The following is a 24,162-nucleotide window of genomic DNA, read 5'->3' on the forward strand; positions in this document are numbered from 1 at the left end:
CACATTCTTTAAACACATTTTTTTCTACATTTGCTATAGAACAGACCTCAGATAACCCAACTACATTATTACATTGTTGCCAAAAAAATACTGTAAATGTGATATAAACAATTATGTCATTTATCCATCTTCTCTGTGGCTTGGTCGTGGGGGCAGCAGTCTAAGCAGAGAACCCCAGGCCTCCTTCTGCCCAGCCACCTCCTCCTGTTTATCCAGGGGAACTCCAGTGTGTCCGTGATGTGCTCCGGGGCCTCCGCCCTGTGGGACACACTCAAACCACCCGAACTGGCTTCTTTCAATGTGAAGGATTAGCAGCCACCCTTCAGAAAAAGCTAATGTCATGCTTGTATCTGCGATCTTGTTCTTTCAATCACTACCCAAAGCTTATGACCATAGGTGAGGGTACACTGTAAAATATAACTTGTTGTTTCAACTTAAAAATATCAGGTAAAGGGCTGCCTTAAAATTTTAAGTTAAGTCAAGAAATAGAGTTTGTTCTTGTAACACAACCAAATGTTATGTTGATGAAAAATCACATGTTGTCTAAACTTTTGTCTTAGTTTAGTTGACTGAGATTTGTTAGTCAGTTCAACTCCTTTAATTGTCATTTTTACTTGGGAAAACCCTTTCAGCTAAATTAAAATAATCTATTGTTTAAACTCTTGTCCTAGTTCAGTTGACTTGGATTTTTTAGTTAATTAAAATACTTTAGTAGTTCTTTTAACTTAGGAATCTGTTTTAGCTTAACTAACATAAGGTTTAAATATCTACATTCCTTTAAATTAATTTTCTGTTGTTTACAGAAACCCCCCCCCACAGATTCCATTAAAGTGTATCTGATCATTTCAGGCAGAAAGTTTTTTTTAAGAACATGACAAGACAATTACTCATGAGCACCCAACATTCACCATGTATTGTGCCATCTTAGTCATCTGAGAAACAGAAAAATCAGTGACGTAGCTCATCAGGCTCACAATCCATCAAAACTGAAACAATAAATTTGAACTTGGTCTTGAGCCCACTTTGGGTGAAGATTAAATTCTGACCAATACTCTAGGAGCAGTAGTGATTCTTGTGAAGTAACAACATAAAGTCTGCATTAATGTAATGTATCAACGGGACACTTGTCCGTTAATACAGTACATGTATCACATCACACCTGTTAGCATAAAACTTGAAATATTAAAATAGTACAAAACCTTTGATAAGTGACAGTAAAGATCAGTTAATAACAACTAAGACATCAAACTCTTGTATTTGTCTTTGTTTACAATTGCAACAAATTCCACACAACCAATATCTCTGAAAATGAGTGCATGCTTCTGAAACATTTGATAATATGAATATTTCAGAAACATTAGTTTGAGTCTGCTCAATTGCAAAACAAAGGAAAAACTACTGACTTGCATGAGATATGCATCTGCAGAGTCCACCACTATATTGTTGTTCACATAAGTTTCTTAAACCATGAACAAATGAGTAATTGTCTAATCTGGAATGTAAAGTGTAGTCATTTAGTGACATACAAAAGTGAGAATGAGAACTTGCAAGAATAAAAAAAAACAAACAGTAAAATAAAAACTGTCCTTAACACTAAGGCAATTGTATGCTGTGAGCATACAATTACATTTCTGCTTGGCGTTCTGCAAGAGTCTGTTTCTTAGACCATGCACTACTGAGATGCACTGCCTTCCACCAATGTTCATTAGGACGTTCTGAATGACTTCAAAGATGCCCTTAAGTTCCTTTGGATAGTCTATGTTGAGGGCAACTCACACAATCTAGTCATACTGAACACAAGAGTTCAAAAATAAGTTAAAATAGTGAGCTGTTGTTAAGCATAAAGCATTTCAGGGTAACAAATAACTGCACAATATAATTAAAGCAAAAAATAAACACACTGGAGGACTATCTGATAAAAACGAATATAATGCTGGTTTGTAGACCATATTTTGTCTCAATCCTCAGTGCACTCTTGCAGCTTAGCATGCAGCAGTTAATAACAACTTTGAACCCAGTCATTTATTGGAAATATTGCCAAAATGAACTTCCACCAAAACACAACAGCCTGTGAACTTGAAAGAAATTTACAAGTACAGAGACAATATGAAATAAGCTTTATTAATTCGCTGAGTTAGCTTGCTAATATCGCAACAGTGGTTCATTGCACAACCTTAAAGCTAGCGGCACAATACTTGTGATTTGGTCAGTGCCACATTAAACCCATAAAAAAGGCCATATGTCAATTTATTAGGTCAAATTTGGTCATGACACACAAGCTGGACCTTGTCGGCTAAAGTTACATTAGCTAAAGCAATGTTACTCACCTTGAAAGCATATTCCAAAGAAGACGATTAGAAATGTCCAAGTAAAGTGAGCATGTCGTTAACCGCCAATTCCCCATGATGCACCTCGATATCAGTCATGTGCGACAGTTTTGAATCCTGCTGTGCTCAACTTACCCACATTGTCAAACATAAGTTGCTGATTTAGTTGGACATGAGTTTTCAAGTTAGCTTTTTTTGGTGTAATTGGGACGTTTTTAACTTGTAATTCTGTGTTATAACAACAACTTCAGTCATCTATCGTCAAACTGATATAGAATAATATGTTGAAATAACAAACATTTAGAATTACATTTTACAGTGTAGGGATGTAGAGCAACCAGTAAATTTAGATCTTCGCTTTTATATTTAGCTCTCTGTTCACCATGATGGACTGGTACAGCATCCACATGACTGCAGTTGTGGCCCCAATCCATCTGTCAATTTCTGGTTATCCCTCTTTTACTTGTTATCTTCCAACACAGTATGAGTTTAGAATGTCTTGTCATTTGTTAGTTATGGTTTGGCCACTTTGTTTATTCATTTATTTTTACCAACAGAACAAAGACAGCAGGATGACAACAGAATGGAACTCAACAATGGAAAACAGAAAGCAATCAAATAGCAAACAAACAAGAACTGACATGAAAACCCAAAAAGAAACTATAAAAAGACAAAGGCAACTGATATGTCAAGCAATAGAGGAGATCGAACAACTCTGGAGACAGACAGAAAGAAAGACAAATGAAATTGACTTCTTAAAGACAAAGACAGAGGGGCAACAGGAAGACATTGAGAGACTGACATCTGAAAGAAACAAACAGCACCGACTATTAAAGCAATTTAACTTCCAAATAAAAAATATAACTGAGAAACTCAAACAAAGCAAAAATTCAGTTGCTAAGGAAAAAACAAACCTTCTGAAAATGTGGACTAAAATATACCAAGAGAAGGATACTCTGGACAGAAGACGTCAATACTTCATCAATGAGCGACACAAGCTAGACACTATAAAAGCTAGTAAGACAGAATCACCAATAAGGGAGGAACCCAAAGAGCCCCTTAATAAGCAGGTAAAGAGGGAACTGGATATACTGGAGAATGCAACTGAGAAAAACAGGAAAATAATGGTTGAAGTAAAGAAAGTTAAAGAAAAAATGGAGAAAACTAAAGCAAACATACAGCAAGCATTAAAAAGAAATAAAGAGGACATTTCAAAAAACAGTGACCAAATTAACCACATTAAACATATTATGTATGTAAAGATCAACATGGTCAAGCACAGATGGGCAAGCATTATAAAACAGGCTGAAATGAAGAAAATTCACATGTATAAAGAAGGACAGAGCGAAAGAAACAATGGAAAAGCCACATTTGACACAGTGAAGAGAAAACTGTGTAGAATCCAGGAAGAGATGGAGAAACTTTGGGATGTGCTGGAAGACAGTGAACAACAACTGGAAGTGACTCAAAGTGCAAAGCAGCAGCTAATGGCAGAGAACAATCACGTGAACATCAAGATGAATATTGATTATCAAAAGCAACAAGATTCAGATCTAAGCTTTAAAGTGACACACACCCAGCCTGAAAGAGATGACTTAAAGAGAGTTGAAATGAAACTAAAGACAGGAAGGGAAAATGTAGAAAAAGACAAACCAAATACTTACATGCAGAATTTGATCTCTGAGGAAGAAGAAAACAATGAAGTGCTTTGTAACAAGGGTGAAGAAACAAAGCAGAGCACAAGGGACTTAACAGAAGTAAAGGCTCAAACCAAATGGACAAATTTTCGAGAAAAGCAAAAAAGAAGGGAGCTTGAGCGTTTGCTGGAGAAGATAATGAAAGAGAGGGATGAGTTAGAAATCATGAAGACAAAAATACAGCGACAAAGGGAAAGGGTTGAACAAAAACTGGAAAATACTGTCACTGAGATAAAAGGTAAAATAGAAAAAACTGGTGCAGAAATTAACAACACTTGGGAGAAAATGCAGAGAATTCAAAGGGAGATTAGGAAGAACCAGGAAGAAGCCAAGAACTATATGGTAAGTATTTATTCTTTCCTTTTAGCTATTTCTTGTCAGGATCCCCTGATTATTATTGAACCTGCTTTTAGTTGAAAGACATTCAGTATTTGATAACGATTCCTTTATTTACCGACTGGAATAGTTGGAAGAAATACTCCACTAAGTACTCCAATAAAACTGTAAAAAAGTAGTAAGATGCCTGATATAACAGTTTGGGTTTAACTGAGCTTGAAATTGTAATTTGCGTATACATAATTTTTTTAATATTCTGACAATTGAAAGGGTATGGTTACTGATATCCACATACTGTAGTTGCTGTTGTCAATAAGTTGTGGAAATTATTCTAGCCATCCTAAAGATGATAAGGCTATCCCCAGGCTAATGCAATGTTAAAATCTCTGACTTTTTCTCCAATGTTTCCCACTTGGTTCAAGTATGGAATGTTAATTACATAAGTAATTTTACTGTATAAACCTAACAAACTGAAATGCAAAAGAATGTGTAAAAATAATCAGTTATGCATTGGGAATGGTGGATTTTGGAGTTAGTGGCGAAAATACCGCCTACCACCAGATGTGTTTTTTTGTTTTGGGGTGGGGGGTGCCCTTTAAACATGGAAAAGAGACATACACCAGTGGCAGGCAATAGAGAAAGTAAGGTGAAGAATGATTGAGTCCACTTAAGTCTGCCATAGTAAAGTAAATTATGTCATCAGACGGTGGGCACTAATGCCCATGCAGACATCTGTGTGCCTGTGTGTAATCAAGGCTAAGTCTGCTACCAGAATGGCATCATACTGTGCTGTTAAGATGCTGATAATGTTATATTTAATTTAATGAAAAAAAGAACAGTCAACATTTACAATTAAGCTTGAACTTCTGTTCATAGTAGCAAACTCATTCCATGTAATCTTGATCCTTATCCATGTAAGGCTACGTCCACACTTACACAGGTATTTTTGAAAACTGACATTTTCCGTTTTCGTCTTGGCGCATAGAAGCAGAACTGAGTCCTATGTGTGGAGGGACAGCAACTGCGTAAGCATTAAAACACTGCAGAGTAAAATTAACAGTAATGGTATTTTGTCTAAGTCTGCCATTGTAGAAATTCATTTCATTGAAACAATAACCTGGCGCACAGTGTGACGTCCAAAAATGCGCACACCTTTGACGCTGTGTTTTCTCAGTTTTTCTCGTCCATGTAAACGCAAAAACTGAGTTTTCAAAAATATCCACCCTGGCTGGAGTTTTAAAAAAAATCTCAGTTTTCAGTGACCGAAAACGCTGTTTACGTGTGGACGAAAGGTGCAAACGCATAGAAAAATCTGTGTTTTCAAAAATACCCGGGTACGTGTGGACGTAGCCTAAGTGACATAGAAGATTTCTACCTTTATTGCAACTGCCAGGCTCAGGAGCATAGCAGTCTGTAAGATCTAGGGTTGGGCAATTGGACGAATATATCGACTATCGACGATAGGTTGAGCCCACTGGCGATTTATTTTTTATTTGCCCATGAGTAAGTTTGCTAATAATGGAGCAAATAGAATCAGTAAACAGAAAAAAAAAAAAAAGTACTGGTTTAAAAGCACCTTCTTTTATCTGTGAGCAAATGCACCCTCTTGAGAGTGTGCCCAAATGCTTGTTGATGGAGCTGCAGAAGCTGGTGATAGCCTTGTGTGGTGGCGCAAATGAGGGATAACAAGGGAAGGTGACTAAGGGATGTTGACAACGCTACCTGAAAGGAGAGTTACACCCCAGGAAAGATTTTTTTTATAGCCAGTGTAGATGTTACACTATCTACCAAAGCCCACAGGCTAGTTATTAACAGCAGAGGTGAGGCAGATCAGTTTTACAAATCAAAATTTATTAAGTTAAACTACTAAAAAGCATAGAACTGAAATCAGAGAAGTTCTTAGGGTAGCAGGGCCGAGACTGCAAGACTGTTAATTAAAACAATTAACAAACAATGATTAAAAACCACAAGGCTCGCTGCCACGGTGCTACCCTAGTAAAATAACTCAATAAAGTAACTAAACAAAATAGTTGAGACCGGCCACTTGAGGCAACCTACAGAGAGGAGTGCCCAAGGGTGCCACCAATTACTCACCCATGTAGTTCCACTGCAAACCTCACTGTCACTCACACTGAAATCTAAATGGTGCAGTCTACCTATGCGTGTACACTCTCATGCATCGAGGAGGGGATTCCACCTCATGTGCCTAGCCCCTCAACAAGCGGCCGCACCTCCACTAAAGCAATAAAACAAAGCGTAAAACGTTAAACAAATTAGTAAAAGAGATAAATAAAACAAACCCACCCTCAGTTACAGTTCTTTATAAAAGCAAGTTAAAAATATATTAAAAATTCCAAGTAAAAGATCATAAGACCAAGAGTCAGTCGAGGCCAGTCCATAAACGTTTGTAAGGCCACAACAAGACAGAATAAAATTGAAAAAGAAAGAATGAAACAAAACAAGACAGCACAAGACAGCAGCAGTATGGCACAATCCTGTAACAAAAAAGGGAAACAGTCGTCAAGGTCCACCCTACTATATGCCACATTATGACAAACGCAAGAGTCCCTCTTACCATTCTCTAAAGGGCAACACTAAAACGAGCAGCTTTCCTGAGGAGCTCTGCAGTGCTTAAGCTGCCTAATGCCCTCAGCCATCTTGGATGGGAAAAGACTGCCAAATACCTCCATGTGGTAGTGAAGCGCAACTGTTTCTTATAAGGTTGCTAATTATCAGCTGGGAAGATGTGATGTTAGTGCTGCATTCGAGGACATCACGTAAAATCCTTCCCTAAACTCTGCTTCACTACACTAGCATACCCAGCCAGATGATGGACACGTACATGCTCATGCAATTAGTCGTGTTTGAGTACTTTATACTGCAGATATACATCTGCACAAGGGGCAGACCGTTTTGGTTACATCCTTAGGTTTACTATTTTCATCTGGTTTAAAGCCAAAGAAATCCCAAATTGGCAACTTTATATTTCTTTAGTGCTGTCAATGTTAAAGCGCCACCATAGCGACTAACGCGTTTAACAATTAACCCATCTGGATCGCAGGCTGAGTCAAAATCCCTTAAATGTCTCTCTCAACGCATTTCGAGCAGTTTGTCCAAAGTTTATTCATTCTGCACTCCAGATGGGTTAATCGTGATGACCGCGTAAATGCTGACAGCCCTAATTTTTTTGGGAAATTAGTTCATCCATGTTTGGACTTCATCTGTGTTGTAAATGTGCAAATCACTCCATGCATGATTACATTGCTCTGCCAATCAAAAAGTCTGCGTATGCGCGAATATATTGCCCATCGTCGATTATTGGACTGATGATTGTCGGTTGGAAAATTTTTACATATGGCCCAACCCTAGTAAGATCCATAAATGTGAAACAAAAAATTAAAACACAGATGTTTTAAGAAGATCTTTATTGTTGTCTTGGTGTCATCAAAAGCAAAAAAGCTCTTTTTTTTCTGTTTTTGTGAAGGAAAAACTGACATCCATGAAAACTTGGGTCAACAAATGGATATCGACACAATCTACAATCAAACATACTTTTTCAGTGAACGCATCCAAACTTCAAGAATCACAGAAAGAAATAGACACAGACTCCCTCGAGGATCAAACATCAGCAATTCCAAAGGACAAAAGGGGGACAGAAAGTATAACAGATACAACATCATTACAAAATTCTGTAACATTAGATGATCAGCATCAAAATAAAAAAATAAAAGAACAACAGAAGGAGCATTTTGAATCCAAATACTGTTTTGCAGAAGGCAAAAATGGGGAGCAGGACTTTTGCTTACAGATGCAAACTGAAATTCATGAAGAAGCAGTGCATGATAAAACTGAATTACTGATAATTGTAAGAGAAAGGGAAGAAGTGGAAAAACTGATACGTAACCTAAAGCAGCAAGAGGGGGAAATAAAGGAGCAAATAAAGTACACTGTTGATAACATGAAAGAAAAAACTCAAGACATTAAAAGGCTCATTTTGGAAATAAATGACCTGCAGAGGGCAGGCACTGTAATTACAGTCGGGGAAACTGAAAATGCCCAGGAAGTATTAACTAAGCTGTTGGAAGAAACTGAACAGAGAAAGATTTTGATGGTGAGCACCAAAGTTTTCAAAAATGAAATAATGAAATATGAAGTACAAGAGGGGTACGATGCCAAAAAAATAAAACAAGAGTCTAGCTTGATAAGACTTAATGTTAACAAGCAAAAACTAATTCAGAAATCAGGAGAAGAGATGAAAAAACATGTTGAACACACCGATGAAGATAAAAAGGGCAGAGGAGCCGATATACAAAGACTCAGGGCAGAGATTTACAAAACACAAGAGATTATAAGAACGCTAAGAGGAGGACTTGAGAACCTAGCGGAAAAAAATAACATGGACAAATATCAACAGAAGGAAGGCAGTGAAATTGAAGGATTGCTAAAAGACATCAAACAGTTTCAAGAGTTTTTGGAAATTGTAAAAACCAAAATAAAGCAAAGTGAAGTACATATGACAGAAGAAATGAGCAATATGAAATCAATGAAAACTGCAGTGAAAAAGAAGAGAAGAGAATTAGATCAAAGGTTAGAAAATACTTTGAAAGAGAGAGACAGATTAGACATCTTTAAAATAAAAATGCAGAGGCAAACTGAACTGATTCGGCAGAATTTAGAAAAAATGACAAAAGTTAAGAACACAGTTGAGAAAATAGCCGCTAAGACCAGAAGGAAAATTGAAGAGATAGAAATTAGTATGAAGGAGACTGAAATAAAACTAAGACAGTTTAAAGACCTTGACTGCATTAACCTTAACTTGACAAAAGGCACAAAACCAGACATGGAACACGGTATTACACCAAAGCAGATAACTGCTCTTGAAATTTTCAAGACTGAAATTAAGAAGACAATGGACAATGAAAGAGATAAACTGACAAAAAACAAAATGGACAAAGAAACTGAGGGAACAGAAAGCCTCAAACAAGTTAATGAGAAACTGGAGGAGGTAAAACTTTTATTAGACAGTCTGGGTCAAAAAAATAAAAAATCAGTTAGTGAGAATGTAAAACAAATAATCAAGAGAGAAGAGACTGAGATGACAGAACAGATCCAAACAGCGATAAAGAATGAGAAAATGGTTAAACAGCTAACTGAAACAGAAATACAGGATGAACAGGTGAACTATTTGAGTGAGAAAACTGAAAGACACAAACAGGAGCTTGATGACAGAGTACACATGACCAAAAGGCAAATAAGAGAAATGGAGCTGCTGCAATCGGAATTGAAAATAAAGGCAAAAGAATTCGAGCGTTTTTTTAGAAAAAGCATGAGAAAAAAGGAGGAAATTGAAATAATGTGGTATGAAATACAACAAGAAAAGGAAGCATTGAGGACCGAGATCAAAAAGAAAAGAAGAGAATTAGACCAAAGACTGGAGATGACTATGAGAAAAAGGGATGAACTAGAAGTGTTAAGGGTAAAATTGAAACGACAGATGGAAGAGCTGGCTGAGGAGAAGCAGAGAGACCATAATCTGTTCATCCATCTACCCAATGAACATGAAAAACATTTTGGAAGGAAAGATGTGAACATGTTAATGGAGAAAATTAAAAACTACAGCTCAAAAGTTTCTCAGTATTCTATTTACATCCAAGACATAAGAGACAAGTTTAATTTACACATGGGAACAATTAGGACAGAGATGAAAATTCTAGAAAATGTGAATGCTCATTTAGAAAAGGACAGAAAAGGATTCAGAGAAGTTGAGGCTGAAAATAAGAATATAACAAACAAAATGAAGAGGTTAAAATATCAGCTTAATATAATCTTTGGAAGAGTTACCATACAAGACACTGCAGAGATGGATGAAACAATCAACATCTGGGAAAAAATCCAAAGAGAAAAACAGAAGCTTGATATGAGACTAGAAAATATTAAAAGGGAAAGACAAGAGATAGAAGCTCTGGTGGTTGAGCTGGAGATGAAGAAAAGAGAAAACCAACGTGTAATCAAAAGAAGCATTCAAAAAGAACAGAAGATAAAAAGAATATGGGCTACTTTCAAAGAAGAAAGAACTGCCCTCGTGAGAGAAACAAAGCAGAAAAAGGAGGTTGAACAACAACGAGAGGAGATCATCAAACATCAAGGTGAACAAGAAATAAAGCAGAAGTTGCAAAAAGAAAAGAAAGGGATGGAAAGTGAAATTGAAGACATGAGGATGAAAGAAAAAAGGAAGAAAATTCAAAAACAATGGGAACTACTCAAGAAATACTTAGGGGAATATAAAAAGGTAATTAAAAACACTAAATTCATCATTGGAATAATTCAGAATGAAAATAAACACATGCAAGACCAAAAAAATTTCTACATGACCACAAGGAAAGAAACACTGAATATTAAAAGTGAATTAAATAGGCAAAAGGAAATTATACGGTGCGCATTAAAAAACATACAACAAGAGCCAAAACATGGGGAACAAGTGGAGACAAAAATCGAGACGGAGCAAGAAAAACATGAAAATGGAAGGAAAACAATATATGAGATAGAAAAAGATGCCTTGGATGAAAGAGAAACGATTAAGGATGGTATAAAAAGGGTTATCTTACAAGACACAAAACAAGACCTGATAAAAAAAGAGATCAAAAAATGTAACCAGGAAAAAGAAAAAGTCAACCAGATGAAAACTAGACGTGAGAATAGAAAAGAACTGTTGTTGAAGGAAAGGAGAAACATCAAAGATGAACAGAAAGAGATGGAAATGAGAGGAGACCAAGTCATGGTCACCAAGAGAGAATGCACAGAAAATGAATGGAAGCAGCAGTTTGAACTGAACAAACGAGATCTTGATAAACTGAAAGAAGATCTGAGACACGACAGAGAAGATCTGGAGAGAGAAAGTGAGGTGCTGAATAAAGAGAAAATGGATTTGAAGGTGTTGATATGTGACATCAAGAAACAATCTGAAATATTGGAAGAAAAGAAAGAAAATATAAAAGAAGAAAGAGACTCAATGGAAATCATAAAGCTTGAACTGCTCAATAAGATGGAACATGTAAACAGGCTGTTACATGAGACAAATGAAGAAAAAGCCAAGATTAAAATTTGTATCCTTCAGGTTCAAACGGAAAAAGAAAGACTTGAAGACATTTTAAGCAAGATTTTCTTAACACATAATGAACAAAAAGTCAAGGAAGATGACCTCGGAAGACAAACAAAAGAAGTGGAAATCATGAAAAAGGAATTACAGAATGAAAGAGCAAAAGTGGAGAGTCTGATGAGGAATCTGAAGAAGAAGCAAGAAGAGCTTGAACGTGCAAAGGAAATCATGAGTGAAGAAAAAGACGAGGTGAAAGAGATGAAGACTGACATTGCCAAAGAACGAGAACTGTTGTTGAAGGAATGGAGAAATATGGAAGAAGAGCGGTCTGAGATGGAAATGAGAGGGGACCGAGTCATGGATGAAATGAAATCACTAGAGATTCTGAAAGTGAAACTTCAACAACTGAAGGAGGATATAAAAGCCAAAATGGACAGATTACAACAAAATGTTGACAACAGGTCAAGGCTGCAAACAGTGTTGGAAGAAAAACTTACAACCCAAGACAAACAGAAAGAAAGCATTCACTGTTTCACTGAAATGTTAGAGAGAGAAAAGGAAGGTGTGAGAAGTATCCTTTCAGACATGGTCACCAAGAGAGAATGCACAGAAAATGAATGGAAGCAGCAGTTTGAACTGGACAAACGAGATCTTGATAAACTGAAAGAAGATCTGAGACACGACAGAGAAGATCTGGAGAGAGAAAGTGAGGTGCTGAATAAAGAGAAAATGGATTTGAAGGTGTTGATGTGTGACATCAAGAAACAATCTGAAATATTGGAAGAAAAGAAAGAAAATATAAAAGAAGAAAGAGACTCAATGGAAATCATAAAGCTTGAACTGCTCAATAAGATGGAACATGTAAACAGGCTGTTACATGAGACAAATGAAGAAAAAGCCAAGATTAAAATTTGTATCCTTCGGGTTCAAACGGAAAAAGAAAGACTTGAAGACATTTTAAGCAAGATTTTCTTAACACATAATGAACAAAAAGTCAAGGAAGATGACCTCAGAAGACAAACAAAAGAAGTGGAAATCATGAAAAAGGAATTGCAGAGTGAAAGAGCAAAAGTGGAGAGTCTGATGAGGAATCTGAAGAAGAAGCAAGAAGAGCTTGAACGTGCAAAGGAAATCATGAGTGAAGAAAAAGAAGAGGTGAAAGAGATGAAGACTGACATTGCCAAAGAACGAGAACTGTTGTTGAAGGAAAGGAGAAATATGGAAGAAGAGCGGTCTGAGATGGAAATGAGAGGAGTCATGGATGAAATGAAATCACTAGAGATTCTGAAAGTGAAACTTCAACAACTGAAGGAGGATATAAAAGCCAAAATGGACAGATTACAACAAAATGTTGACAACAGGTCAAGGCTGCAAAGAGTGTTGGAAGAAAAACTTACAACCCAAGACAAACAGAAAGAAAGCATTCACTGTTTCACTGAAATGTTAGAGAGAGAAAAGGAAGGTGTGAGAAGTATCCTTTCAGACATGGTCACCAAGAGAGAATGCACAGAAAATGAATGGAAGCAGCAGTTTGAACTGGACAAACGAGATCTTGATAAACTGAAAGAAGATCTGAGACACGACAGAGAAGATCTGGAGAGAGAAAGTGAGGTGCTGAATAAAGAGAAAATGGATTTGAAGGTGTTGATGTGTAATATCAAGAAACAATCTGAAATACTGGAAGAAAAGAAAGAAAATATAAAAGAAGAAAGAGACTCAATGGAAATCATAAAGCTTGAACTGCTCAATAAGATGGAACATGTAAACAGGTTGTTACATGAGACAAATGAAGAAAAAGCCAAGATTAAAATTTGTATCCTTCAGGTTCAAACGGAAAAAGAAAGACTTGAAGACATTTTAAGCAAAATGTTCTTAACACATAATGAACAAAAAGTCAAGGAAGATGACCTCAGAAGACAAACAAAAGAAGTGGAAATCATGAAAAAGGAATTGCAGAGTGAAAGAGCAAAAGTGGAGAGTCTGATGAGGAATCTGAAGAAGAAGCAAGAAGAGCTTGAACGTGCAAAGGAAATAATGAGTGAAGAAAAAGACGAGGTGAAAGAGATGAAGACTGACATTGCCAAAGAACGAGAACTGTTGTTGAAGGAAAGGAGAAATATGGAAGAAGAGCGGTCTGAGATGGAAATGAGGGGAGACCAAGTCATGGATGAAATGAAATCACTAGAGATTCTGAAAGTGAAACTTCAACAACTGAAGGAGGATATAAAAGCCAAAATGGACAGATTACTACAAAATGTTGACAACAGGCCAATGCTGCAAACAGTGTTGGAAGAAAAACTTACAACCCTAGACAAAAAGAAAGAAAGCATTCGCTGTTTCACTGAAATGTTAGAGAGAGAAAAGGAAGGTGTGAGAAGTATCCTTTCAGACATGGTCACCAAGAGAGAATGCACAGAAAATGAATGGAAGCAGCAGTTTGAACTGGACAAACGAGATCTTGATAAACTGAAAGAAGATCTGAGACACGACAGAGAAGATCTGGAGAGAGAAAGTGAGGTGCTGAATAAAGAGAAAATGGATTTGAAGGTGTTGATGTCTGACATCAAGAAACAATTTGAAATAGTGGAGGAAAAGAAACAAAATATAAAAGGAGAAAGAAACGCAATGGAAATCATAAAGCTTGAACTGCTCAATAAGATGGAACATGTAAACAGGCTGTTACATGAGACAAATGAAGAAAAAGCCAAGATTAAAATTTGTATCCTTCAGGTTCAAATGGAAAAAGAAAGACTTGAAGACATTTTAAGCAAGATATTCCTAACACATAATGAACAAAAAGTCAAGGAAGATGACCTCAGAAGACAAACAAAAGAAGTGGAAATCATGAAAAAGGAATTGCAGAGTGAAAGAGCAAAAGTGGAGAGTCTGATGAGGAATCTGAAGAAGAAGCAAGAAGAGCTTGAACGTGCAAAGGAAATCATGAGTGAAGAAAAAGACGAGGTGAAAGAGATGAAGACTGACATTGCCAAAGAACGAGAACTGTTGTTGAAGGAAAGGAGAAATATGGAAGAACAGGGGTCTGAGATGGAAATGAGGGGAGACCAAGTCATGGATGAAATGAAATCACTAGAGATTCTGAAAGTGAAACTTCAACAACTGAAGGAGGATATAAAAGCCAAAATGGACAGATTACTACAAAATGTTGACAACAGGTCAAGGCTGCAAACAGTGTTGGAAGAAAAACTTACAACCCAAGACAAACAGAAAGAAAGCATTCACTGTTTCACTGAAATGTTAGAGAAAGAAAAGGAAGGTTTTAGAAGTATCTTTTCAGACATGGTCACCAAGAGAGAATGCACAGAAAATGAATGGAAGCAGCAGTTTGAACTGGACAAACGAGATCTTGATAAACTGAAAGAAGATCTGAGACACAACAGAGAAGATCTGGAGAGAGAAAGTGAGGTGCTGAATAAAGAGAAAATGGATTTGAAGGTGTTGATGTGTGATATCAAGAAACAATCTGAAATACTGGAAGAAAAGAAAGAAAATATAAAAGAAGAAAGAGACTCAATGGAAATCATAAAGCTTGAACTGCTCAATAAGATGGAACATGTAAACAGGTTGTTACATGAGACAAATGAAGAAAAAGCCAAGATTAAAATTTGTATCCTTCAGGTTCAAACGGAAAAAGAAAGACTTGAAGACATTTTAAGCAAAATGTTCTTAACACATAATGAACAAAAAGTCAAGGAAGATGACCTCAGAAGACAAACAAAAGAAGTGGAAATCATGAAAAAGGAATTGCAGAGTGAAAGAGCAAAAGTGGAGAGTCTGATGAGGAATCTGAAGAAGAAGCAAGAAGAGCTTGAACGTGCAAAGGAAATCATGAGTGAAGAAAAAGAAGAGGTGAAAGAGATGAAGACTGACATTGCCAAAGAACGAGAACTGTTGTTGAAGGAAAGGAGAAATATGGAAGAACAGCGGTCTGAGATGGAAATGAGAGGAGTAATGGATGAAATGAAATCACTAGAGATTCTGAAAGTGAAACTTCAACAACTGAAGGAGGATATAAAAGCCAAAATGGACAGATTACAACAAAATGTTGACAACAGGTCAAGGCTGCAAACAGTGTTGGAAGAAAAACTTACAACCCAAGACAAACAGAAAGAAAGCATTCACTGTTTCACTGAAATGTTAGAGAGAGAAAAGGAAGGTGTGAGAAGTATCCTTTCAGACATGGTCACCAAGAGAGAATGCACAGAAAATGAATGGAAGCAGCAGTTTGAACTGGACAAACGAGATCTTGATAAACTGAAAGAAGATCTGAGACACGACAGAGAAGATCTGGAGAGAGAAAGTGAGGTGCTGAATAAAGAGAAAATGGATTTGAAGGTGTTGATGTCTGACATCAAGAAACAATTTGAAATAGTGGAGGAAAAGAAAGAAAATATAAAAGGAGAAAGAGAAGCAATGGAAATCATAAAGCTTGAACTGCTCAATAAGATGGAACATGTAAACAGGCTGTTACATGAGACAAATGAAGAAAAAGCCAAGATTAAAATTTGTATCCTTCAGGTTCAAATGGAAAAAGAAAGACTTGAAGACATTTTAAGCAAGATATTCCTAACACATAATGAACAAAAAGTCAAGGAAGATGACCTCAGAAGACAAACAAAAGAAGTGGAAATCATGAAAAAGGAATTGCAGAATGAAAGAGCAAAAGTGGAGAGTCTGATGAGGAATCTGAAGAAGAAGCAAGAAGAGCTTGAACATGCAAAGGAAATCATGAGTGAAGAAAAAGAAGAGGTGAAAGAGATGAAGACTGACATTGCCAAAGAACGAGAACTGTTGTTGAAGGAATGGAGAAATATGGAAGAAGAGCGGTCTGAGATGGAAATGAGAGGAGTCATGGATGAAATGAAATCACTAGAGATTCTGAAAGTGAAACTTCAACAACTGAAGGAGGATATAAAAGCCAAAATGGACAGATTACTACAAAATGTTGACAACAGGTCAAGGCTGCAAACAGTGTTGGAAGAAAAACTTACAACCCAAGACAAAAAGAAAGAAAGCATTCGCTGTTTCACTGAAATGTTAGAGAGAGAAAAGGAAGGTGTGAGAAGTATCCTTTCAGACATGGTCACCAAGAGAGAATGCACAGAAAATGAATGGAAGCAGCAGTTTGAACTGGACAAACGAGATCTTGATAAACTGAAAGAAGATCTGAGACACGACAGAGAAGATCTGGAGAGAGAAAGTGAGGTGCTGAATAAAGAGAAAATGGATTTGAAGGTGTTGATGTGTGATATCAAGAAACAATCTGAAATACTGGAAGAAAAGAAAGAAAATATAAAAGAAGAAAGAGACTCAATGGAAATCATAAAGCTTGAACTGCTCAATAAGATGGAACATGTAAACAGGTTGTTACATGAGACAAATGAAGAAAAAGCCAAGATTAAAATTTGTATCCTTCAGGTTCAAACGGAAAAAGAAAGACTTGAAGACATTTTAAGCAAAATTTTCTTAACACATAATGAACAAAAAGTCAAGGAAGATGACCTCAGAAGACAAACAAAAGAAGTGGAAATCATGAAAAAGGAATTGCAGAGTGAAAGAGCAAAAGTGGAGAGTCTGATGAGGAATCTGAAGAAGAAGCAAGAAGAGCTTGAACGTGCAAAGGAAATCATGAGTGAAGAAAAAGAAGAGGTGAAAGAGATGAAGACTGACATTGCCAAAGAACGAGAACTGTTGTTGAAGGAAAGGAGAAATATGGAAGAAGAGCGGTCTGAGATGGAAATGAGAGGAGTCATGGATGAAATGAAATCACTAGAGATTCTGAAAGTGAAACTTCAACAACTGAAGGAGGATATAAAAGCCAAAATGGACAGATTACAACAAAATGTTGACAACAGGTCAAGGCTGCAAACAGTGTTGGAAGAAAAACTTACAACCCAAGACAAACAGAAAGAAAGCATTCACTGTTTCACTGAAATGTTAGAGAGAGAAAAGGAAGGTGTGAGAAGTATTCTTTCAGACATGGTCACCAAGAGAGAATGCACAGAAAATGAATGGAAGCAGCAGTTTGAACTGGACAAACGAGATCTTGATAAACTGAAAGAAGATCTGAGACACGACAGAGAAGATCTGGAGAGAGAAAGTGAGGTGCTGAATAAAGAGAAAATGGATTTGAAGGTGTTGATGTCTGACATCAAGAAACAATTTGAAATAGTGGAGGAAAAGAAAGAAAATATAAAAGAAGAAAGAGACTCAATGGAAATCATAAAGCTTGAACTGCTCAATAAGATGGAACATGTAAACAGGTTGTTACATGAGACAAATGAAGAAAAAGCCAAGATTAAAATTTGTATCCTTCAGGTTCAAACGGAAAAAGAAAGACTTGAAGACATTTTAAGCAAAATTTTCTTAACACATAATGAACAAAAAGTCAAGGAAGATGACCTCAGAAGACAAACAAAAGAAGTGGAAATCATGAAAAAGGAATTGCAGAGTGAAAGAGCAAAAGTGGAGAGTCTGATGAGGAATCTGAAGAAGAAGCAAGAAGAGCTTGAACGTGCAAAGGAAATAATGAGTGAAGAAAAAGACGAGGTGAAAGAGATGAAGACTGACATTGCCAAAGAACGAGAACTGTTGTTGAAGGAAAGGAGAAATATGGAAGAAGAGCGGTCTGAGATGGAAATGAGGGGAGACCAAGTCATGGATGAAATGAAATCACTAGAGATTCTGAAAGTGAAACTTCAACAACTGAAGGAGGATATAAAAGCCAAAATGGACAGATTACAACAAAATGTTGACAACAGGTCAAGGCTGCAAACAGTGTTGGAAGAAAAACTTACAACCCAAGACAAAAAGAAAGAAAGCATTCGCTGTTTCACTGAAATGTTAGAGAGAGAAAAGGAAGGTGTGAGAAGTATCCTTTCAGACATGGTCACCAAGAGAGAATGCACAGAAAATGAATGGAAGCAGCAGTTTGAACTGGACAAACGAGATCTTGATAAACTGAAAGAAGATCTGAGACACGACAGAGAAGATCTGGAGAGAGAAAGTGAGGTGCTGAATAAAGAGAAAATGGATTTGAAGGTGTTGATGTCTGACATCAAGAAACAATTTGAAATAGTGGAGGAAAAGAAACAAAATATAAAAGGAGAAAGAAACGCAATGGAAATCATAAAGCTTGAACTGCTCAATAAGATGGAACATGTAAACAGGCTGTTACATGAGACAAATGAAGAAAAAGCCAAGATTAAAATTTGTATCCTTCAGGTTCAAACGGAAAAAGAAAGACTTGAAGACATTTTAAGCAAGATATTCCTAACACATAATGAACAAAAAGTCAAGGAAGATGACCTCAGAAGACAAACAAAAGAAGTGGAAATCATGAAAAAGGAATTGCAGAGTGAAAGAGCAAAAGTGGAGAGTCTGATGAGGAATCTGAAGAAGAAGCAAGAAGAGCTTGAACGTGCAAAGGAAATCATGAGTGAAGAAAAAGACGAGGTGAAAGAGATGAAGACTGACATTGCCAAAGAACGAGAACTGTTGTTGAAGGAAAGGAGAAATATGGAAGAACAGGGGTCTGAGATGGAAATGAGGGGAGACCAAGTCATGGATGAAATGAAATCACTAGAGATTCTGAAAGTGAAACTTCAACAACTGAAGGAGGATATAAAAGCCAAAATGGACAGATTACTACAAAATGTTGACAACAGGTCAAGGCTGCAAACAGTGTTGGAAGAAAAACTTACAACCCAAGACAAACAGAAAGAAAGCATTCACTGTTTCACTGAAATGTTAGAGAAAGAAAAGGAAGGTTTTAGAAGTATCTTTTCAGACATGGTCACCAAGAGAGAATGCACAGAAAATGAATGGAAGCAGCAGTTTGAACTGGACAAACGAGATCTTGATAAACTGAAAGAAGATCTGAGACACGACAGAGAAGATCTGGAGAGAGAAAGTGAGGTGCTGAATAAAGAGAAAATGGATTTGAAGGTGTTGATGTGTGATATCAAGAAACAATCTGAAATACTGGAAGAAAAGAAAGAAAATATAAAAGAAGAAAGAGACTCAATGGAAATCATAAAGCTTGAACTGCTCAATAAGATGGAACATGTAAACAGGTTGTTACATGAGACAAATGAAGAAAAAGCCAAGATTAAAATTTGTATCCTTCAGGTTCAAACGGAAAAAGAAAGACTTGAAGACATTTTAAGCAAAATGTTCTTAACACATAATGAACAAAAAGTCAAGGAAGATGACCTCAGAAGACAAACAAAAGAAGTGGAAATCATGAAAAAAGAATTGCAGAGTGAAAGAGCAAAAGTGGAGAGTCTGATGAGGAATCTGAAGAAGAAGCAAGAAGAGCTTGAACGTGCAAAGGAAATCATGAGTGAAGAAAAAGACGAGGTGAAAGAGATGAAGACTGACATTGCCAAAGAACGAGAACTGTTGTTGAAGGAAAGGAGAAATATGGAAGAACAGGGGTCTGAGATGGAAATGAGGGGAGACCAAGTCATGGATGAAATGAAATCACTAGAGATTCTGAAAGTGAAACTTCAACAACTGAAGGAGGATATAAAAGCCAAAATGGACAGATTACTACAAAATGTTGACAACAGGTCAAGGCTGCAAACAGTGTTGGAAGAAAAACTTACAACCCAAGACAAACAGAAAGAAAGCATTCACTGTTTCACTGAAATGTTAGAGAAAGAAAAGGAAGGTTTTAGAAGTATCTTTTCAGACATGGTCACCAAGAGAGAATGCACAGAAAATGAATGGAAGCAGCAGTTTGAACTGGACAAACGAGATCTTGATAAACTGAAAGAAGATCTGAGACACGACAGAGAAGATCTGGAGAGAGAAAGTGAGGTGCTGAATAAAGAGAAAATGGATTTGAAGGTGTTGATGTCTGACATCAAGAAACAATTTGAAATAGTGGAGGAAAAGAAAGAAAATATAAAAGGAGAAAGAGACGCAATGGAAATCATAAAGCTTGAACTGCTCAATAAGATGGAACATGTAAACAGGCTGTTACATGAGACAAATGAAGAAAAAGCCAAGATTAAAATTTGTATCCTTCAGGTTCAAACGGAAAAAGAAAGACTTGAAGACATTTTAAGCAAGATATTCCTAACACATAATGAACAAAAAGTCAAGGAAGATGACCTCAGAAGACAAACAAAAGAAGTGGAAATCATGAAAAAGGAATTGCAGAGTGAAAGAGCAAAAGTGGAGAGTCTGATGAGGAATCTGAAGAAGAAGCAAGAAGAGCTTGAACGTGCAAAGGAAATCATGAGTGAAGAAAAAGAAGAGGTGAAAGAGATGAAGACTGACATTGCCAAAGAACGAGAACTGTTGTTGAAGGAAAGGAGAAATATGGAAGAACAGCGGTCTGAGATGGAAATGAGAGGAGTAATGGATGAAATGAAATCACTAGAGATTCTGAAAGTGAAACTTCAACAACTGAAGGAGGATATAAAAGCCAAAATGGACAGATTACAACAAAATGTTGACAACAGGTCAAGGCTGCAAACAGTGTTGGAAGAAAAACTTACAACCCAAGACAAACAGAAAGAAAGCATTCACTGTTTCACTGAAATGTTAGAGAGAGAAAAGGAAGGTGTGAGAAGTATCCTTTCAGACATGGTCACCAAGAGAGAATGCACAGAAAATGAATGGAAGCAGCAGTTTGAACTGGACAAACGAGATCTTGATAAACTGAAAGAAGATCTGAGACACGACAGAGAAGATCTGGAGAGAGAAAGTGAGGTGCTGAATAAAGAGAAAATGGATTTGAAGGTGTTGATGTCTGACATCAAGAAACAATTTGAAATAGTGGAGGAAAAGAAAGAAAATATAAAAGGAGAAAGAGAAGCAATGGAAATCATAAAGCTTGAACTGCTCAATAAGATGGAACATGTAAACAGGCTGTTACATGAGACAAATGAAGAAAAAGCCAAGATTAAAATTTGTATCCTTCAGGTTCAAATGGAAAAAGAAAGACTTGAAGACATTTTAAGCAAGATATTCCTAACACATAATGAACAAAAAGTCAAGGAAGATGACCTCAGAAGACAAACAAAAGAAGTGGAAATCATGAAAAAGGAATTGCAGAATGAAAGAGCAAAAGTGGAGAGTCTGATGAGGAATCTGAAGAAGAAGCAAGAAGAGCTTGAACATGCAAAGGAAATCATGAGTGAAGAAAAAGAAGAGGTGAAAGAGATGAAGACTGACATTGCCAAAGAACGAGAACTGTTGTTGAAGGAATGGAGAAATATGGAAGAAGAGCGGTCTGAGATGGAAATGAGAGGAGTCATGGATGAAATGAAATCACTAGAGATTCTGAAAGTGAAACTTCAACAACTGAAGGAGGATATAAAAGCCAAAATGGACAGATTACTACAAAATGTTGACAACAGGTCAAGGCTGCAAACAGTGTTGGAAGAAAAACTTACAACCCAAGACAAACAGAAAGAAAGCATTCGCTGTTTCACTGAAATGTTAGAGAGAGAAAAGGAAGGTGTGAGAAGTATCCTTTCAGACATGGTCACCAAGAGAGAATGCACAGAAAATGAATGGAAGCAGCAGTTTGAACTGGACAAACGAGATCTTGATAAACTGAAAGAAGATCTGAGACACGACAGAGAAGATCTGGAGAGAGAAAGTGAGGTGCTGAATAAAGAGAAAATGGATTTGAAGGTGTTGATGTGTGATATCAAGAAACAATCTGAAATACTGGAAGAAAAGAAAGAAAATATAAAAGAAGAAAGAGACTCAATGGAAATCATAAAGCTTGAACTGCTCAATAAGATGGAACATGTAAACAGGTTGTTACATGAGACAAATGAAGAAAAAGCCAAGATTAAAATTTGTATCCTTCAGGTTCAAACGGAAAAAGAAAGACTTGAAGACATTTTAAGCAAAATTTTCTTAACACATAATGAACAAAAAGTCAAGGAAGATGACCTCAGAAGACAAACAAAAGAAGTGGAAATCATGAAAAAGGAATTGCAGAGTGAAAGAGCAAAAGTGGAGAGTCTGATGAGGAATCTGAAGAAGAAGCAAGAAGAGCTTGAACGTGCAAAGGAAATCATGAGTGAAGAAAAAGAAGAGGTGAAAGAGATGAAGACTGACATTGCCAAAGAACGAGAACTGTTGTTGAAGGAAAGGAGAAATATGGAAGAAGAGCGGTCTGAGATGGAAATGAGAGGAGTCATGGATGAAATGAAATCACTAGAGATTCTGAAAGTGAAACTTCAACAACTGAAGGAGGATATAAAAGCCAAAATGGACAGATTACAACAAAATGTTGACAACAGGTCAAGGCTGCAAACAGTGTTGGAAGAAAAACTTACAACCCAAGACAAACAGAAAGAAAGCATTCACTGTTTCACTGAAATGTTAGAGAGAGAAAAGGAAGGTGTGAGAAGTATCCTTTCAGACATGGTCACCAAGAGAGAATGCACAGAAAATGAATGGAAGCAGCAGTTTGAACTGGACAAACGAGATCTTGATAAACTGAAAGAAGATCTGAGACACGACAGAGAAGATCTGGAGAGAGAAAGTGAGGTGCTGAATAAAGAGAAAATGGATTTGAAGGTGTTGATGTCTGACATCAAGAAACAATTTGAAATAGTGGAGGAAAAGAAAGAAAATATAAAAGAAGAAAGAGACTCAATGGAAATCATAAAGCTTGAACTGCTCAATAAGATGGAACATGTAAACAGGTTGTTACATGAGACAAATGAAGAAAAAGCCAAGATTAAAATTTGTATCCTTCAGGTTCAAACGGAAAAAGAAAGACTTGAAGACATTTTAAGCAAAATTTTCTTAACACATAATGAACAAAAAGTCAAGGAAGATGACCTCAGAAGACAAACAAAAGAAGTGGAAATCATGAAAAAGGAATTGCAGAGTGAAAGAGCAAAAGTGGAGAGTCTGATGAGGAATCTGAAGAAGAAGCAAGAAGAGCTTGAACGTGCAAAGGAAATCATGAGTGAAGAAAAAGACGAGGTGAAAGAGATGAAGACTGACATTGCCAAAGAACGAGAACTGTTGTTGAAGGAAAGGAGAAATATGGAAGAAGAGCGGTCTGAGATGGAAATGAGGGGAGACCAAGTCATGGATGAAATGAAATCACTAGAGATTCTGAAAGTGAAACTTCAACAACTGAAGGAGGATATAAAAGCCAAAATGGACAGATTACAACAAAATGTTGACAACAGGTCAAGGCTGCAAACAGTGTTGGAAGAAAAACTTACAACCCAAGACAAAAAGAAAGAAAGCATTCGCTGTTTCACTGAAATGTTAGAGAGAGAAAAGGAAGGTGTGAGAAGTATCCTTTCAGACATGGTCACCAAGAGAGAATGCACAGAAAATGAATGGAAGCAGCAGTTTGAACTGGACAAACGAGATCTTGATAAACTGAAAGAAGATCTGAGACACGACAGAGAAGATCTGGAGAGAGAAAGTGAGGTGCTGAATAAAGAGAAAATGGATTTGAAGGTGTTGATGTCTGACATCAAGAAACAATTTGAAATAGTGGAGGAAAAGAAACAAAATATAAAAGGAGAAAGAAACGCAATGGAAATCATAAAGCTTGAACTGCTCAATAAGATGGAACATGTAAACAGGCTGTTACATGAGACAAATGAAGAAAAAGCCAAGATTAAAATTTGTATCCTTCAGGTTCAAACGGAAAAAGAAAGACTTGAAGACATTTTAAGCAAGATAT

The 24,162-nt window shown here is 36.7% G+C and overlaps 2 protein-coding genes across 2 annotated transcripts in view; both read left to right on the forward strand.

Annotated features, from left to right (window-relative positions):
* Window positions 1-24,162, forward strand: part of alcama (activated leukocyte cell adhesion molecule a) — a 334,175-nt gene that overhangs the window by 158,028 nt on the left and 151,985 nt on the right. The window lies entirely within an intron of this gene.
* Window positions 1-24,162, forward strand: part of LOC146509274 (uncharacterized) — a 37,484-nt gene that overhangs the window by 1,478 nt on the left and 11,844 nt on the right. The window contains 2 exon segments of the mRNA XM_085174860.1: window positions 2,885-4,366; window positions 7,845-24,161. Of these exon segments, the coding sequence (XP_085030986.1) occupies window positions 2,885-4,366; window positions 7,845-24,161 (17,799 nt within the window).

The sequence above is a fragment of the Neolamprologus multifasciatus genome, chromosome 10, assembly GCF_963576455.1.
Source record: "Neolamprologus multifasciatus chromosome 10, fNeoMul1.2, whole genome shotgun sequence".
Lineage (NCBI taxonomy): Eukaryota > Metazoa > Chordata > Actinopteri > Cichliformes > Cichlidae > Neolamprologus > Neolamprologus multifasciatus.